General features: G+C 38.3%; 1 protein-coding gene across 1 annotated transcript; it reads left to right on the top strand.

The window, feature by feature from the left end:
- Window positions 1–1913: 1913 nt before the first annotated feature.
- Window positions 1914–19178, top strand: LOC125646442 (complement C1q tumor necrosis factor-related protein 4-like). Its single transcript, XM_056141874.1, has 6 exons — window positions 1914–1962; window positions 15039–15479; window positions 16301–16491; window positions 17864–18095; window positions 18257–18489; window positions 18793–19178. Exons 1-5 carry the CDS (start codon window positions 1914–1916, stop codon window positions 18301–18303), a joined length of 960 nt encoding a protein of 319 aa, XP_055997849.1. The 3' UTR covers window positions 18304–18489; window positions 18793–19178.
- The last annotated feature ends 1397 nt before the right edge of the window (window positions 19179–20575 follow it).

Below are 20575 nucleotides of genomic sequence, written 5' to 3'. Positions count from 1 at the left end.
TAAAACAAAATTGGTTTACGGTATAAAACCACAAGCACCTGATTACCTGAAGTATGGACACTACTACCCACCCATCCACTTACCAACCCCCTTTTCTGAGTGGTTTTGTTTGGTTTTATTTTGGGGGTGTTGCGGAGATAATTTCGCCGAAATGTGTGGATTTCCTGTATACACCATAAGCTTTAGAGATTGCCTCCCACCGGTATGATAAAATACACACGATAAAAAACAAATATTGTAAACAAACAGGGATCCCGGCTTTGGGGCACATTTTTCAAGTAATTGCAACGTTACTTAAAAAATGAGGTCGGTCGTGTGATTGGTCCGCACTGACACTTGTTTACTCTTTTGCGGACCAATCACACGACGCGCAACAAATTCATACTCTATGATATCTTCTTTGGCTGCCAGTGGAAGAGAAGAAGCCCTGTCCGTTCAATGCACGGAAGATTGTGACAAATGCAGGAGATAAGATGGGTTTTGACTTTGAGAGACTTGTAGTGACATCTCCCTGACCTGCTGCTCGCCAAACTTCCTTAGATAACGCTGCAATTACTTGGAAAGTGTGCCCCAAAGCCGGGACCCCCGCTTTGTTTACTAATATTTGTTTCTTATCTTGTGTATTTCATTATATCTATAAAATGCTAGTCTCTACACAACTAGGTTAATGGCTTCCATAGTAAAATGCACAATAATCATGGGGTGAAATTATATCTCAAATTCACAGTTATCATTACACTTGTTGCGGTTAAACACCGAAACGATACTACCCATATGTTGACTGTGACTGAGCTACCGTAAATTCCCCTCATTGTAATTTCCCCGTGACGTCCGTTGAATATCACGTAACACTTTATTTTTGGAAATCAGTAAGAGGCCCTACTTGTGAACAAAAGTTCAGGTTCATACGGGTAACAAGCTAAATTTTTATTGATATACTCAGAAAAAAATTAAATCCTTAACATGGAAAAGTGTTGGGAACAAATGCATACTCAAACTAACCATGCTGTAATTTCACAATATATCAACAGTCACCAGCGAATTACCGGGGTTGTCCACATTCTTATATATATCATACCGTTAATATTCAAAACAGAAATTGCTCCCCGCAATTTTCAAACGCATAAATATATCTAGACTATATATCAGAAAAATTTCTGTAGTATGAGATTATTTGTGTACATGAGGGAATTTTTAAACGCATTAGTCATTCAGATTGAGGGGCGATTTCAAGATCACAATATAAAATGAATATCACCTTCGTGCATACTGTATATTAAAAATGGAGAATGATTTGATATCATAAAGGAATAATATATACATGCATACTCATTTGACAAGAAATTTTTTCATGTATACAGCTTATCACTTGATAACAGTAGTAAATAACGACAAAATATTATGACACTTTCCCCGATATACAACTATCAGAACATGTACAATGTACGCTGTGACGTACTTTTACATTGCGACGTCATATGGTGCGAAGTGCACGGAGGTACATTTATAACAGCACTGTGATATTTCTAGGATAGCCTTAACTGAGCTGCTAAAGCTTACAAAAACCGTGAAACGATTACAGGAATCGGAATTGCGAAGAGATAGAAAACAAATCTGTTAATTTCATCTGCCAATAACCTTGATAGATCAATCTTCGAAACGAATTAATGACCTGCCAGGTTGGAAAACATTTTTCAAGCATCTGGCATTGGTTCATAATTAAAGAAAGTTTGATTGTTTAACAGTCTAAAGTCAACACCGAACCTCTTGGTTATTTGTATACATATACACGATAACGATGGGTGAATAAGGATAATCGGAGCGTTCAAAAATGGTCATGTCATGTGTAACATATCACTCACCTCCTTGTTGATCCTTTCCTCCAACGAATATGGTATTTGACGATTTTTGACATGGATTGGTTTGTCACTCACCGTTCTAATGCCATGCTCAAGGACATAGGTAAGACCTGGGTTGTCTTGTAGAACATCAACATATTTACACAACAATGTCAGCAATTTTCCTTGGTTGTCTGGTGATAATAAAGGGATAATGCCAACTGTGTTTCCACTTACCTTTGACTGATGATATTCATCTATCTGTCGTTCCTGACCTTTGACTGATGATATTCATCTATCTGTCGTTCCTGACCTTCATCCTCAATCAGCCACTGATGCATTCACCAAACCAAGTACACTCTCTTCCCTTTTCATATCAACATCTGAAGTAGATCTTTCAACATACCTTTAGTAAGTTTATATGGAAGGTTTTCAACTTACCTTGGACATCCAGTTGATAATCTATTCTTTTTGGTCTTCTTTGTCACCACAAACGATCCTTTCCATTTAAGTAATGACTTGTTACTGCCAGTCGGTAAGAAGACAAGAGCCTTATTGCATACCTTAAAACTTATATTCATTGTTTTCATATTATAATACCCTTTTATATCTGGAAGATGATTTCTCAAAACTTTCCTTAGCCAAACCCTGCCATAGCAATCTATGATCTAGGACATACTGACAGGTAAACTTCACATTGGGATCCGGAATATCTTTTGTCCACAACTCCTTCAAAAAAGAAATAGGACCACGTACTGATTTACCATATACATGTACTAGCTCAAACGATGAGAATGTCAGATTCCCTTGTGGTACTTCTCGATATGCAAACAAAACAGCACTAAGGTGCTTGTCCCAGTCCTTCGGTTTCTCGGCACAAAGTCGTTTCAGGATCTGTTTAAGGGTTCTGTTCTAACAACCCATTGCAGCTTGGGTGATATGGAGTTGTTGTCAACAGAAAGGCGTAGATAACGAACAATAATCATGTAATCTCATAAATCCCATAAGCAATACGGAATAGATAGTTGGGAAACACGGACTCCTGGACATACCAGAGGTGGGATCAGGTGTCTAAGATGAGTAAGCATCCCCTGTCGACCGGTCACACCCACGGTAAGCCCTATATCTTGATCAGGGAAACGGAGTTATCCGTAGTCAAAATCAGTGTGCCACGAACGGTCTAACAATCTGTATGAAAGACAGCATTGACTCACCTCTGACATCAGAGAGGACGTGAATTGCGTTGACATGTTGGTCAACATTTTATGGGGCACATCTATCCTCTAGAACATCTCCATAAGCGCCTCTGTAACCCTCTCTGTCTCGATGTTTGGTGGGGTGATGGCTTCAGGATAACGAGTCGCATAATCGACCAAAGTCAGAATGTAACGGTTTTCTTTGTCTGCAGTTGGAAAAAGAGGTCCAATAAGATCAACAGCAACTCTCTGGAAGGGTTCATCAATCAGTGGCATTCGTTCGAGTTTTACTTTTCCTACCTTACCTGTGTATTGTGCGCTGACAGATGTCGCATGATTGGCTGTGTCTGGTTAGATGTTTGTGACCGTACTCACGAGTACGTACCATGTTTTTCAAATTTAATCGAAAATCTTTCAATGTCCCAATATACACAGAATTACTGACCCAATATATACAGAATTACTGACATTGTCTCAGCGAGATCCGAACATAATGTCATACGGTGTTATACAGGTATTTTCCAATTTTCGGCCTTATTATGTGGCTATTGTGCTCAAAATTGGTCTAAGAGTTTCCTCACTAGAAATCCATCTTGGTTGCGATTGTAATATGTTTGTTTTACCAGACTTTCTTTACAAGTCTCGCAAGAGTAATCGATGCCTTGCCTATGTGCTTCCTTGGCTATAGGTACAGTGACATGGTATATGTTGCTGTAGAACAACGGTACTCAAACTGGTTTACTACTTCCAGTCCCTCTCCATTCAGTTTCTTGTGGGGGCACCAGCATTGCTGGACTCATAGCCTGTGTTTTCGTTTGGCTAAATGTCAGTCCAAAGAGATCACATGCTTTATAAAACTTGTCCATAAGTCTCTGAAGTCCTTACTGGTTGTGGGAAGCTACTGCGGCGTCATCAGAAAATAGAAATAGGATTTCTCTTTCCTTCATTGAACAAGCTGCCGTCCGACCTTGAATGAAGGTAAACACCATCTGTTGTGGCACTGAATGCATGCTTCAAAAGAAGCGAAAAGAATATGCCAAATAATGTGGAGGAAAAATACAACCTTGCTTTACATCGCTCTTTATTCCGAATTGAGCCGATGTTTCACCATCAAATTGTATTGTGCTTATTATGCCATCGTGAAATGATCTCACTATGCTGATAAGTTTTAGTAGACAGCCAACCTTTGGACAGATTTTGAACAGTCCGTCCCTGCTCACTTAGTCAAATGATAATTAATCCCTTTGCAAGGTCGATGAAGGCGACATAGAGTGGTTGATTTCTCTTGCAACTGCCTAAGGGAGAAAATCATGTTGATTGTAGACCCGTTGGAGCGAAATCCACACTGAGATTCTGGATAATTTCAAAAGCACCAAGCATAGGTCTAAATTTTGCAGCCCTTCACCGGCAATGTTGACGTCTCCATATGAGTGAAAGATTTTGACTACGGATAACTCCGTTTACCTGATCAAGATATAGGGCTGACGGCGGGTGTGACCGGTCGACAGGGGATGCTTACTCTTCCTAGGCACCTGATCCCGCCTCTGGTATATCCAGGGGTCCGTGTTTGCCCAACTCTCTATTTTCTATTGCTTATAGTAATTAAAAGATTGGTCACTGCTCGTTGCCTTCACCTTTCATCTATCAGCGAGAACTTGAAGTCTATTCAAGACGATGCGTGCAAAGAGTTTTCCAACGACGTTGAGCAGTGAAATGCAATAATAGTTGTTCGAATCCCTGCGATCACCTTTGTTCTTGCACAGGGTGACTATGTTGGCAGCTTTCATGTCGTGGGGCATCACTGAGTTAGGAGCTGATAAAGAGACTCAAGCAAGCCTGACTTTCCACTTTTTAACACCTTAGTTTGATTCCCGTCCTTTCCTGATGACTTTCCCGAAGGTAGGTGGTATATTGCTTTGGCTATGTCTTACATCGAGTGTGTCGTGTCCAGCTTATGCATTAGGGGAGTTCAATTGCATCAAGAGCCTCCTATTAAACTTCAATCTCCTTCGAGTACAATTCCGAATAGTGCTCTACCCATCTATCATACTGTTCGGATTTGTTGGTGATGACTTCTATTTTGGTATAGAACGGGGCTGTTTTCTTGATGTTTGGTCCAACGGCTTTCTTTATCCCAACGTACATGCCTTTCATATTGCTGGTGTCAAACGTTTGCGTTTTCCTAACCGATGCTTGAATGCAGCTTCTAGCTACATTTATTCTGAGGTTGACAAGCGTTTCTGGTGAATGCTTATCTCTATGCGATTGGAGAGATTTGCTTTTTGCGTGAAACAGAGGACCGAATACATTGGAGTTGGTATTGAACCAGTCATTCTGTTCGTTTTTGTTTTCCTTTCAAAAAGCAGTCAGAGGTGTGCTGTGAGAAATGGTTCTTAGGTTTTCCCATTGCTCTGTTACAGAAACATCGAAGCTTCCCATGAAACTTAATACGGTAAAAAGCTGGAGTCAAACTCTTTAGAAAGCTCTGGTTATTGTTTTCCTCACATCCATTTTTAGGGTGCTATTTTGCGTCGAGAGATGGAATGCTTTGGGTGTAGCACACGAGAGAGTGTTCTGTGTCACAGTCAGCGTTGTGAAAAGTTCTGGTGACAAAAACCTGTTTGAAACTTCTCCATCTGGTAAGGACGAGGTCAAGCTGGTGTCAAAGTTTGGACCTTGGATGTCTCCAGGACTCTCTGTGGTGAGACTTAGTGCTGAAATACTGTATTCAGTGAAATATTCGCCTCCATTTTATTTTCGTCCCTTTCGCCCTTGTTGTCAGTGGCCGAATTTAAGACTGGGCGAAACTGTTCTTTCCATTATATCGCTTTTAACACAAGTGTGTGTTAGCGAATTCAAAACGTGATGAAACCGTCATTAAGTGTAAAATGGCAAAAATAACACGGGGTGAAAATTACCTTGTATACAGTATATATTTGTCACACAAGGTTCATGGTAGGAACAGAGTTCAAGTAGCCGTTCCCCATTGTCGTTGCATTTGTCCACGTCAAAATTTCCCAGACAGTAAGACCAGACATCGTTGTCGCTACCAATACGAGCATTGAAGTCGTCTAATATTACCAGTTCATCTTTGGAAGGAAAGTTTTTGACAAAATCATCAAGTTCATTGTAGAACTTGGCTTTCACTACATCGGTGAGAATTGGAGCATAGACTAATTGTACGGGTGCAACATCTGTAGTATTCAGTTGATGGGATATCATACGCTCTGTAGCTAAATGACCAAATTGCATTTTGTCTAGCAGAGTATTCCGGACTTCGAACCCTACCCCTTCGTCCTTCTTGTCTTGCCAGAATGTGTGGTCTTTCTCCTTCAGACAGCCTGACTCTGTAAGTCTGGTCTCCTGTAGGGCGGCAATGTCTACTTGAAGGCGTTCGTTATGACAACACGCAGCTCAGTTAAGGCTATCCTAGAAAAAGTGCTGTTATAAATGTACCTCCGTGCACTTCGCACCATATGATGTCGCAATGTAAAAGTACGTCACAGCGTACATGTTCTGATAGTTGTATATCGGGGAAAGTGTCATACTATTTTGTCGTTATTTACTACTGTTATCAAGTGATAAACTGTATACGTGAAAACATATATTGTCAAATGAGTATATATATTATTCCTTTATGATATCAAATCATTTTTCATTTTTAATATATAGTATGCACGAAGGTGATATTCATATTATATTGTGACCTTGAAATTTCCCTTAACCTGAATGGCTGATGCGTTTAAAATTCCTTCATGTACATAAATAATCTCATACTACAGAAACAGTGGCAAAGTTCAGTTTCATCTGCTATAAAACCAATATGAATTTTTCTGATATATAATCTAGATATATTAATGCGTTTGAAAAGTATGGAGAGCAATATATTTCTTATATTTCTTGTATATTAACGGTATGGTACGGGCCTATATAAGAATGTCGACAACCCCGGTAATTCGCTGATGACTGATGACTGTAGATATGTTATAGCATGTTTAGTTTGAGTATGCATTTGTTCCCAGCACTTTTCCATGTTAAGGATTTTCATTTTTTCTGAGTATATCAATAAAATTTCAGCTTGTTAAACGCATGAACCTGAACTTTTGTTTACAATTGGGGTTTCTTGCTGTTTTCCAAAAATAAAGTGTTACGTGATATTCAACTGACGTCACGGGAAATTATCATGAGGGGAATTTGCGGTAGCTCAGTCACAGTCAACATATGGGTAGTATCGTTTCGGTTTTTAACCGTAACAAGTGTAATAATACCTGTGCATTTGAGGTGCATTTTCACCCCCATGATTATAGTGCATTTTACTATGGAAGCCCTTCACCTAGTTGCGCCGACTTGCGTATATCAGAGATGATGACAAGCCAGTCATCATTGTTCTGACATTCCAGCATCCAAGTCTGAGTGCTAGTGTCTTTGTTCTGTGAGATGTATTATTTGATGTAGATTAGCTGTCCACTTGTCGAAATTATCCTAAACCCCAAACACTCAATTAGGCAGGTGGCCAGTGGCGGGACAATATCGTATTGGTTGTGAGTTGCTCATATTGATGAGGTCGGTAGCTGTCCAGTGAAGTTAAACAATCTCTCTCACCGTTGGAAGTGACCCTAGCTGGCGTCTGGAATATCCTCTCCTCGACACTAGCCTGGGTGGAACTATGGAGAGATGTGTTGCCCAAGCCTCACAGTCTCCCTCTTGGTCTTGCTGGTAGGGTCCAGAGGAGAGGTGACGCTATAACTTCTGGAACCAAGTCGACTACAGCAGCTGCCAGAAGAGTGTTGAGTTGAACGCTAGACTGCCTATGGACTGCACTCCAGATTTTCTATAAGGGTTAAGCATAACTCCCTTAGCCCCTTCCAAACCAATGGTGAGCCTGAGGCAAAGATATTATTTGGCCCATAGCAGGGGTTTTATGTCTGTTTGTATTCCCATAGCCTTTTCCCACCCAAGAGTTACCCACAAAGCAATAGTAGCATACGCAAGTTGCCGCGACCCTGGTACGGAGCCTTTCGGGTACTGGGCCTCAGGTACAGACCACCCAGAGGTATTGTCATTTAAGGATAACCTCATTATGTCCCCTAGAGCGAGGGTCATGACAGCGGATACAGTTTAACGTCATGTCCAGCAAATGATCGTGTGATATTATTATATAACATCATCAACGCTTATCAAGAGTTATCGTTGTTTGACCAACCAAAAATTAATTTAATGACGAACTGGCAAAGAACAAGGCACGATTATGTACATAAAGAGGCCCAAAAAATTATCTGGTTTAAACGTGTCTTGAATCACGCTTGATCTGTGTTTTAAGTAAGTTAAATATATTCCAAGTATACTATCTCATCTTAGATCAAAGTTATTGCTTATTTTATAGCATTATTTAAGAAATGAACAAGACGTTTACTCGCCTTTTTTCAAAAAGAGTTTGACGACTGTTAAATTCCATCCATATTATTGCTTAGGAAAAGGTGTGCCCATCCGTCGAGCAAAACGAAATTAATATAAATTGTGTATTAATAGAAGATAAAAAATGTATTTGAATGTAAATTTGCACGACGCATGGGCTGTTTGTTTTCTGAAAGGAAAACCCTCCGAATTTATTATTTTCCCCCTTGATTTTGGCAATTTTATGCCAACTTCACGCTCCTGCCATACAACACAGAGCATTTTTGGGTCAAATTAAACGTAGTTTGGGTTTCTCTATATATTCCTATTTGAATGCCAGATTTTGGGACTCCTATTGAAATCATTCGTATTCTGAGCCAGATGATGGACGTCTTCTCTTGCCTGTGTGGAAAAATTGAAGCTGCTTGGCGTTGCTATTGACTATAGTCTAAATTTAATTCCCATATTTCAATTATTTGTAAGAAAGCAGCTCGTCTATTAAATGTACTAATGTGAATACGGAGACATCTTTGTAGGTTGGGTACACTCACCATCTACCATTTCTTTATCATGTCAAACTTTAGTTACTGTCCTCGGGAATAGCATTTTTTGTAGTGAACAAAATTGAAGAGAAAAAAAGCGATAAAATTCAAGAGCGACCTCTACGATTTATATATGAAGACCATGTTAGTACTTATAATCAACTCTTAGATAAATCAAATCTTCCCTATGAAAACCAGGCGTATGAGGGTTATGACCCTTGAAGTTTTTAAAATTGTAAATCAGCAAATTCCATTGTTCCTACAAGACTTGATTCAACTAAGAAACTCAAAATACAATTTCAGATACCAAAAGACTTTGGAACTACCATGGCCAAGAACTGCTATGAATGGTGAACAGTCATTCAGCTATGCAGCCGCCACACTGTGAAACGCCTTACCTAACAGCGTAAGGGAATTATCCACCATCAATCAATTTAGAACATTCTTAGACACTAGGAGGAGGGGGGTGCATATGCAGCTCCTGTACAGGGCACGGTGTGGGGGTGCATGACTTAATTAATATATATTTGTTTCAATTTACTCTTTTAATTTTATGTGTATTTTTGCAACTTTTCATCTGCATTACTACCAAATTGTTTTTGAAAGATTTCTTCATATTTCATCTTTGTTAACCCTTTTTTTATACTTTAAAACTTAGCTATTGTAAACTGCTATTTATCATTATTTATTTTATTAATATCATATTTTTTCTTTATTTCTAGTTATAACAGTTATAGTGATTCTTAACAATTCTTACTGCTGTGGTTTAAATTTAGTGCTTAAATCTTATAGGGAAAGGCTTTTGTTTGATTTCTACTATGGCATTGTAACATGTGCAGAGTTCCATGGCTACCCGATAAGCCATGCAGGATGGGAAGCAGCTTGACTGACAGTACAAAAACATTATGTCTCCCCCTGAAAGAGGGGACAGATATTTCAAATTGTTACATCAACTATGTATGAACAATAAATTGCATGTCATTATTTCATGTGATAATTCATGAGATATTTCCGTGTGTCCAATTGTTTTAAGTAATAAGTCTCAAAACAGTTGTCCCTGGTAACCACATAAATCATTTCACCTATTGTTTTGCATCTCAAAAAAGTCTAGAAAACAGAGGAAACTATCTACAAAATAAATATTCAAAACTTTAAAAAGTTTCTCAACAACAATGGACAACCGCAAATTTCTTCAACGAATCCTTACTAAATCCGATTTTATTGAAAAGCAAGACTTTCACGTTACTAAAAGGAAGGATGTATGCTGTGGTACTTGTTCATACATGGATATAAGTCAAAACAAGACCTTAAACTTGCGCCTAAGTAAGAATTGTATACACATTCAGATCTTAAATCGAGGCAGGCTAGTGACAAATAAGTTCATGTTGCATGGGTTTCATACAATTGTTTTCGTACAAAATCAGCATTTCGCAATTTCTATGGTCGTTATATCGATGTAGTTTGACAATACAACCTGTCATTAAGTCAAATACGTGTTTTACACCAAGTGTTAGGCCGTTCTGTACACATTTATTTTGACTATGGATTACTCTGTTTCCCTGATTGGGACACAGGGCTCACGGCGGGAGTAACCAGTCGACAGGGGACGCTTACCGCTCCTAGGCACCTGATATATTGTCATCAAATTCATAATTACGGTCTTCATTAAAACGATAAACATTGTTTGTTACAGTCATCATACTACAAAACTGTCGTTTTATCAATAAATAGGCTTGATTTGGAGAAAACTTAAGTGACTAACATTAAGAATACTCCAATGGATACTGATAATTATTCTAAGATGATGCAAATGAATAGTCAATCGTTTGGAAATGTGATTATAGAGTTCTTAACGATGAGGTCAGCTGCCATTTTGTGATGACCGTAATATATACATGTACTACCGTCACCGGCTTATACCGTATAGTGGATTTTTTCGCGGGGTGCTAGATTTGGCTTATTTTAGCGGTCAGATAGCTTTCCGCCAAAATTTCACTCGCCAAATATGCACCCAATGGCTACTTCAGTACTTGCAAGAGAGATAACTCTTCTTTCTCCGCAAAAATTTATTCCGCTAAAATTATTAGCATACCTTTGAGCCAGCAAATTGCCAAATTTTAGACCCGCGGAAAAAACCGTTATACGGTATACAGTGAACTTGAAGTCGCAAAGCTTTTCTCAAATCAACAACATCAAAACGTATGACTTTTCAACACTTTACACGACCATTCCTCACGATTTAAAGACTAGACTTTTTGACATCACAGACAGTTTCTTCTTCAACAAAAATGGAATACGGAAATATTCATATCTAGTGATCATTACTTTGTTAAACACCACTCTGATTCCACGCACAAGTACTCTGAAGTTGTAATTAAAATTATGCTAGAGTTCCTCATTGACAATATCTGCGTAATCTTTGATGATCAGGCCTTCCAATAGTCTGTTGGAATACCCATGGGAACAAATTGTGCTCCTTTGTTAGCTGACCTGTTTTTATATTCTTTTGAAGCAGAATTTATTACATAACTTCTACGGAAGAAGAAAAATCTCTTGATGTGGCCTTCAATGCGACATTTAGATATATCGACGACGTATCTATTAAATATCTATTAATAATAATAATTTTCATTCATATGTCTATTCAATACATCCTTGTGAACTTGAAATAAAAGTCACCACAGAGTCGTCCATTTCTGCTTCATACTTAGATATTTCATTGAAAATAGATATTAACGGCAAACTAAGAAGTCAACTTTACGATAAACGGGATGATTTCAGAACATCCCATATTTATGTAGCAATATTCCATTATCACCTGTATATGGTGTTTATATCTCTCAACTAATTTGGTATTCAAGAGCTTGTTTTGCGTATGATCAGTTTTTAAATCGAAGCAGGCCACTGACAAACAAGTTGATGACAGAGTGGGATCCAGGGGTTACGGTTAGTGGGCGCACGTTTATGAGGCAGGGGTTCTGGGGGCCGCCTTGAGGCCCCCAGAGGGTCCAGGGCGAAGCCCTGTTGGGGGGCCCAGGGAGCGAAGCTCCCGGAAGTTCCTGGATTTTACAGATTTTATAGGTCTTGAAATATGTCTCCTAAGTAGTCATTTCTATTATTTTCTGTCATTTTTGATAACGTAAAATTAATTAAATGACACATTTTAAGGGGTTTTGGAAAAATTGTAAGTTCTCCCAATAAAAGTTTTTCAATAAATCAAAAGATTTTGTCATTCATTTCTCCGAGAGTGGAAAAAATTATTGCTTCTTTTATCGTCTACAGTTTTCGAAACAAGATACCACGCATGGTTTACCTTCATTATGAAAAATGTAGGGGGCGCAGACTGTACTCCCTTAAATCTCCCAGTAGATGGTGCAGGGGTTTCAACAGTTTCGTTTAAACTCGGCATTTCCCAAATACTATGATCGTTACAACAATCTAGTTTGCCAATACAACCTATCATTAGGTCAAATGCTGTCTGGCTTGTTTCATATTGATTATTAGGCCGTTCTTGGCACACAGATTTTGACTACGGATAACTCCGTTTACCTGATTAAGATATAGAGCTCACGGCAGGTTTGACAGGTCGACAGGTGATGCTTACTCCTCCTAGGCATCTGTTCCCATTTCCGGTGTAGCCAGGGGTCTGTGTTTGCCCAATTCTCTAATTTGTATAACTTATAGGAGTTATGAGACTGATTACTGTTCGTTATCTTTACCTTTATAGGAGTTATGAGACTGATTACTGTTCGTTATCTTCACCTTTATAGGAGTTATGAGACTGATTACTGTTCGTTATCTTCACCTTTATAGGAGTTATGAGACTGATTACTGTTCGTTATCTTCACCTTTATAGGAGTTACGAGACTGATTACTGTTCGTTATCTTCACCTTTATAGGAGTTATGAGACTGATTACTGTTCGTTATCTTCACCTTTCAATGTTATTATAGGGATTTGTAAACCAAAACTTTTTTATCTAACATAACTATTAATTTTAAACGAAAAGTGGAGATAACAAACATTGATCAATCTCATACATCTATATTAGGAAGGATTATCATCTATAACCTGGCCCCGCATGCGGAAGGCCGGGGTTCGAATCCCGGCCGCGACAGACCTAAGTCGTTAAAACAGGTAGTGACAGTTCCATCGCCAAACGCTCGGCATCAGGTGTGAATGTCACGGGTTCTTGGAGATGACCTTAAAAACAGATGACCCGTGTCACTGTAGGTGTTGCACACTGCTCAATGGCCGTAAGCGCCGAGTATAGGCCTAAATCTGAAGCCCTTCATCGGTCTTGGTGACGTCTCCATATGAGTGAAAAATTCTCAAGCGAGACGTTAAGCAAGATAAAATCAATCTATAACCTCTGGTGGTTTAGATAGACTGTGATGGGCAGCATCCATAATCATAGAATTATGTCTGTGATATAGTGTTGAAAAATCGAATCATGGGTCTGATTTGGATTCTTCAAATAACTTGCTTAAAACTTTCAAAGGAACACAGTAAAGTTTTCTGCAAATATGATGAATACTTAATTGTTTGTTTCAAATAAAACATCGTGCATACTTATTATTTTGCATGAATGATTTCCATGACCACGCCTACGTCTTCCGTACTGTAAAACCTATCTCGTTCACACTATTTCCAGGTGGACTTCAACATCTTTCACATTATCATTGCACAGATATTTTATCCTTTAGTGACTCCTTTGTTTCTGTAAATCAGTCTACAAATGTTAGATTCAATCGAGTAGACAACATTAGAAGATTAATAAGTTATTGTATTGAAATTTTGTCGGATAAGATTACTAATTAATGAATTCCTATTGATCTAAAATCTCAAGGGTGTTGCCGTTGTTGACATACCATTTAGATGTGGAGCACATGATATCTGGGGGGGAAAGAATCATATAAAATGATATATGCAACAGAATCCCAAATATCTCGAAAGTTCTAATGTATCAATCTTAAAAAGATATCCAACTAAATAAGGGTTTTCATTCCGAATCTACGTGTCCACATTTCCTTCTGAAAAGATAAGACACATTTATCAGAATAACCTTATCTATGATCAAGAGCATTTACACAGAAGAACACGTAGAAATATGAAGGACAAAATGCACATATTCTTGGTATTGCTATCAAATGCAGGTAACGGTGTTAAAAATTCCAATATTGTATATATATCTTATCACTTCATGCAAGCGTTATACATATCTAGGTTGTTGGCTTTGTGGGAGTATATACAGTGGTAAATTGTACAATCGGTGAGGCTGTAAACATTGTAAATATAGTGGTAAGTTGTACAATTGATGAAGCAGTGAACATTGTAAATATAGTGGTAAGTTGTACAATTGATGAAGCTGTAAACATTGTAAATATAGTGGTAAGTTGTACAATTGATGAAGCTGTAAATATTGTAAGTATAGTGGTAAATTGTACAGTTGGTGAGGCAGTGAACATTGTAAGTATAGTGGTAAGTTGTACAATTGGTGAGGCTGTAAACATTGTAAGTATAGTGGTAAGTTGTACAATCGGTGAGGCTGTAAACATTGTAAATATAGTGGTAAGTTGTACAATTGATGAAGCAGTGAACATTGTAAGTATAGTGGTAAGTTGTACAATTGGTGAGGCTGTAAACATTGTAAATATAGTGGTAAGTTGTACAATTGATGAAGCAGTGAACATTGTAAATATAGTGGTAAGTTGTACAATTGATGAAGCTGTAAATATTGTAAGTATAGTGGTAAGTTGTACAATCGGTGAGGCTGTAAACAATGTAAGTATAGTGGTAAGTTGTACAATCGGTGAGGCTGATCATGCAGATATTGATCCATGCTTTCACCGTTTATGTACCTCCCATAAAACGAACAACGAAGATATTTATGCCTTAAATCTATTTTTGTAAAATGATTGAAAACAAATGTATATATTTTACTTTCCCTATAACTTTCTATAGAATGAAAGTCACTGACGTATGCAAGACTTCCTATATCAGATATATCGTTGACAAACATTGGTGAATGTAAAAATGTGGTTGCATGTGTTGTCTATCTGTGTGCAGATAACGTATTTCCCCTTTCAGTGTTATGTCAGAGTTCCGACAACGTAGCGTTTACACTGGGCCAGACCAGCCACCTTTACCTCAGTCACGGAGAGCAGATAGCATATAACAAGGTCATCACAAATAACTCAGCGACCTTTGACCCTCAAGGTTCTTTCATTTGCAAAAACCCTGGGATTTATGCCTTCCATTTCTTCTCCCTGGCTCACACTCAAAGCAGAATTTGGATAGAACTGTACAAGAACACAAATTACATCTGTTCCACATATGGATATACGTCACATGGTTACGCAGATGCCGGAAATTCGGTTCTGCTTCATTTGAATACAAATGATCATGTGACTATACGAACTCACTCATCACATAACACGACTCTTTACGGAACAGACAACCAAATCTATACGACATTTACTGGAATTCTACTATCTTCTGATGTTATCGGTAGGTGGGGCGTTTCGTAGCCAGTTAGAGAGTCATTAAAGTTAAAAGTATATTTACGAAGAAATTGTGATATACTGCTAACGGCGTCATCTGCTCATTCCTTATCAAGAGAACAATAAAAGGACGCGTCTTAGTCGTGCAGATTCTTGTATTTAGATGATATATGTCATTCTATAAAACATTGAAACTCTTCAGAATGTTTCACTTCGGAAACTCTTGTATATAAATGAGTGCTGGCTAAGAAAATTTCAGTTCTGATACAAAAATATCTGCCCGATTTAAAGATTATTAGTAAAATGTTTTAAGTGAATATCGGAGTGCCAAAAACAGGAGTTATTAAATTGAATTTTCGATGTTTGGTAGCGGAAGGCAACAAAAACAATTTACAGCACCGTGCATTTCCTCTACCTTATGTGGATATATTATAACAACCGACCACGATATCATAAGAAACCACATTGCATGCATCGATTTCCAGGCAAATAGTAAAAGGAGGGGGATCCCCGCACTCTTCTTGAGAACGTACTTATACCGGCATTATTAGATACAAAATTCGTTTATTTTTACATGTAATGATCGATTATATTGATTGGTCACTGATTTTCTATCAATGAAGAATTATAGTGGAAATATAGGGTTTAACGGGTGAATTAAACTTCTGAGCGATTTTAAGGTTTGGTCAGAACGATCGAGATCGCCTTGGACATACTAAATATTACAACAGTGATGGAATCGAGAACAAAATAGTGTTTTCATGTTCCGTATTTTCCACTCTATTTCGAATTAAATGATACATATGATTTTTTTTTTTTTGTGTGCAGAATATGAATATAAAAAAGTGTCGTTTTCGGTGGGACTTGACCATCGTGTGCATGCAGCAAATGGGAAAATCGTATTGTATAACGATATCATCTTGGCGAGCAGCGCCTACAACTCACGGACTGGAGTGTTCACGGCTCCACTAGATGGGACATACATATTTCATTATCATGGACTTGCTCAAAACAATAAGGTAAGGTTGCCGGTAGCGGTAGCTCAGTGGTAGAGCGTTCGCTTCGTAACCGGGAGGTCGTGATTTCGAGCCCTGCTCGTGCTATGTCCCTATCAAACCTAAGATGTCACAATCGCAGGTATGACCCTAAAAACAGAGATCCTGTGTCGCGGCCGGCTTTGGCATGTCTAAGAACCACACTGCTACGGCCCAAAACACTACGCAGAGATCCATATTTGTGGGATCCGAATTAGAATAGGTCCTTAGTACCCCTTGCTTGTCGTAAGAGGCGACTAAATGGGGCGGTCCTTCGGACGAGACCGCAAAAACCGAGGTCCCGTGTCACAGCAGGTGTGGCACGGTAAAGATCCCTCCCTGCTCAATGGCCATACACGGCTGCAAAATTTATACCTATGCTCGCCACTTACGGCCTTATGGGGGATATTTATCGTGCAATACCTGCTGTGACATGGGACGTTGGTGTGTTTGGTCTCATCCGAAGGAATGCCCAATTTAGTCGCCTACTACAACAAGCAAGGGGTACTGAGGACCTATTCTAAGCCCATGGAAGAAAGCATTTCCATAGTTTATGTGCGACCACACAAGACTGCATATTTTAAAATGGCTTGCAGGCATCTCCGTCTATAAAGTAACGCATGCGTCCAATGCTGTGTAGTTGATAATAGCAGGAAAGGAAGATGGAAAACATATGGTTCATTAAGGAAAGTACAGTGTCAAAAAAACCGCTTAGGTGCCGGACACAATCACAATTTTGTGTTGATAGTATTTCCAAAAGAACGTTGGTAAAAGGATGCAATATTGGAATGATTTTTGGTTGTAAACTATGAATTATATCTTTTCTCAATTTCGATTTTGCAAATTGATATTCATTCATGCTTTATAATACCAGCTAGTAAACTTTCCTGTAGCCACATTGCTATGGTTTGAAAACAAAGTATGGAAACACTTTTGGGGCAAAAATAGTTTCTCATGGCCAGATGATATTAAGACTCTGAACCTCATCCAATGGACCAAAGTCGAGGTCACATATAAAAAGAAAGGTGTAATTTATTTTGTAATGGAGAGACATTATCTCGCACTTGCCACAAAGGTTGGTTAAAAACACATACTAGACACTTCATCCCACCTCTGGTATGTCCAGGGATCTGTGTTTGTCCTGCTCTTAATTTTGAGTTCTTTTATAGTTGTTATGAGATTGATCATTGTTCATTATCTTCATGTTTTCATGCTGTATCTTGACCTTGAACCAAGATCTTTTGGACAGAAGGGAAGGGGGTGAATTATGCCACCATCTTAATACGTCTGCAATGGGGAGTGTATCATTCCCATAAGAATTCAATTTCATCAGTTTAACGTGCAAGTTTTTATACAGACTGTATGGCTGGAGTTGTACCACAACCATGACTACGTCACTTCCGCTTGGGGCCACACAGAGTCTGGATATGCGGATGCTGGCAATACCGTTATACTACACCTTTTTTCAGGTGACCAAGTTTACGTCAAGACGAGAAACAAAATCCCAGTGGATCTCTTTGGAAGTACAAACCAGGTTTACACCACATTCTCAGGAAATATGTTGGCACCGCTTACACACAATTTAGACGGTAAACCTAAAAGATTTAGATTTTCAATAGTCAATACAAAATTTCTGATATATTACATGTATTTCATCTGAAATGTGTAGTGTTATACATACATGTATATTTAACATATTCATTTTGTATAATACTGATTTAATCTACGTTATTCCTACCGATATTTACAGATTCCCTGTCGGAAATATCATTTTCGGCCGGCCAGTGCTTGATTTAATTTCTGGTGATACAGTATTCATAAAATCTAGACAATCTACTAACTCATACTATGGTGCCTCAGATCAAATGTACTGTACATTTTCTGGTTACAAATTGAACTTAGAAGAAGAAACAATTATTGGAAATCCAGGCGGAGTGATTGGTTAAATTGCATGTACTTGGTTAACTTACATGCACCATTAAGGTAGATTCAAGCATTTGTTCTTAAATCAGGGTTAAATAAAATGTTTCTACATATGATATTTACAAAAAATTTTAAAGATGTACGCAAAGGTTTGAACAACAAGTTTCGTAGGTCTCATTGTCATTTTGTTTATCAGAATTTCATGTTAAATTGTCACAGATAAATTGTATGCCCCCCCCCCCTACTCTATGATTTTGTTTTTCGTATTGTACTACATAATAGCTTCAGGATCAGTCCGCTGTGGTTGTAAACCCCGTCCGCTAATTGTTCGCCTTTTAACTTGCTCTTTTACTTTACTTTCAGTTATACGAATCAATAATTTGAAGTAGAAGAAAAACCAAGTCAGATAGCATAGCCCTTTTGTTTTCTTTGTGTCTTGAATTACGGTATTTGCTGTACTTGACACTTGATATATGCTTTGATCTACCAGAACTGCAAACACGGAAGCAGGAATACACAGACTGAAGAGGGGCATAAGTTATCATATCAGAGTTAAAATTTATAAATCTTTTCTGTCATCTTGAATTTGTCAGCGCTTTGAAATACGATAGGCTTAAGAACTTTGAAGAATGATTTTGGGTGGTACATTATATTCCATTGGGAAATAGAACACCTCGCACTACAGGAATATCACAATGCATGCGTGTTTGTTCATATTTTCCTTAATGGTAAATTCAAATACAACTGTCGTTTCTATTATGATTTGATAATACACCACATCGTCTTATCTAACACAAGCACGATAAGATAGATGGCGTCTTGTCCGAGTGACGGGCGGTTTTCCCCGCTTTATTGTACAAGTTCTTCCGTCTGTGCTCGCCGATGTCCGAAATCAATCGAGGAAATTGGGCGTTGTGGGTTGTTGTTTTTTTTATGTCAACAGGACATTTAGGTTGATACATGAACATATCACAAAAATGATTTCCCAAGGATATACAGCAAAAAGTAAAGTGTTTATTCAATGAGTATTTTTTTAAGGTGGCTCATCACACAAAATTTTATTTAATGGCTCGTTTAAGCACCTCGTGTGAAGCATGATTTCATCATCGCAGTAGTAATACACGCTCTCAGTTATTTTATATGAATTTTTGTCATTTTTTCAGGAATGATAAAAAAGGGTCTTTTGTTTGCAAATAAGATATTCTAAACTCTGTAATTTGGTGCATGATATGAATACATGTATTTCATAACAACATGCCCAATAGACTCAGATAAACGGTTTCACGGGCTACCTAACATGCATATGGCTACGTCAATAAATGGGATCATTTGAAGCTGTAAAGTTTTGGATCGTATGGGGGTTTGATGAATATTTGAAGGCATGTTTCGACAAACGCATAGAGGGAAAATATGTTAGGACTTTTTAGATTAAATTGTAAAAATATAGACAACGATATAAGGCCTCAAACGTGCACGTTTTGTTCTGCACCGTAAAATGAATATTTCTATAAGCTGTGGATATGTGATCTCTGTGGTCTGTCCCAATATTTTCCTAGAGTGCTACGGATCTGCTGCTAGTTGGATATGGCCTTTTAAAGAACGGAGATTGCGTCTCGCAGTAGGCGTTGGCATGTTAAAGAACATTCACTGATACGGCCCAGATATGTCTACATTTGTGCAACTTTACCTACAGCTGGTGACATCTCAATATGAGTGAAACTGGTGACGTCTAAATACAAATATTTACATTTGACAATGCACTTCCTTATATGACAGTACTAATGAAATTGACATTCAATTTCTTGTAACATGAAATTGGACACGTGATCAGTTAACCTGTTGTTTCCGGGCAACACACTGAAGTTAAATAAAAGAAGCAACCTACCTCGTCTAAATCTGTCCTACTGTCTCATACATGGCTACAACCGCGAGTCCTAACGATGAACATGCCGTTGTTTCAATCCAAAAACCTGATTAAGAGCTTAACGTTAACTTGACCCATCATATCCTCCATCAATTCTCTCATATCCTTTGAATTTCTGTCGAAATTTGTGTTCAACAATTGCGTTTTCAACTTAGTAGGCTAGGCTAACGCTGGTTTCTCCATCGCTGATCGCGACCAAATCACATTACGGATGTAGTTTAC

This window comes from Ostrea edulis, chromosome 6 (assembly GCF_947568905.1).
Source record: "Ostrea edulis chromosome 6, xbOstEdul1.1, whole genome shotgun sequence".
In the NCBI taxonomy this organism is placed as follows: domain Eukaryota; kingdom Metazoa; phylum Mollusca; class Bivalvia; order Ostreida; family Ostreidae; genus Ostrea; species Ostrea edulis.
Note: the sequence above shows the minus strand (reverse complement) of the source record. Positions and strands in the feature narration are given on the sequence as shown.

Bases quoted from the DNA above. Each gene is read 5' to 3' on its own strand.
- LOC125646442 (XM_056141874.1), top strand. From the start codon at position 1,914: ATGGATTGGTTTGTCACTCACCGTTCTAATGCCATGCTCAAGGACATA. The intron at 1,963-15,038 runs GTAAGACCTGGG...ATCTGTGTGCAG, and splicing joins TGCCATGCTCAAGGACATAG to ATAACGTATTTCCCCTTTCA. The intron at 16,492-17,863 runs GTAAGGTTGCCG...GTTTTTATACAG, and splicing joins GACTTGCTCAAAACAATAAG to ACTGTATGGCTGGAGTTGTA.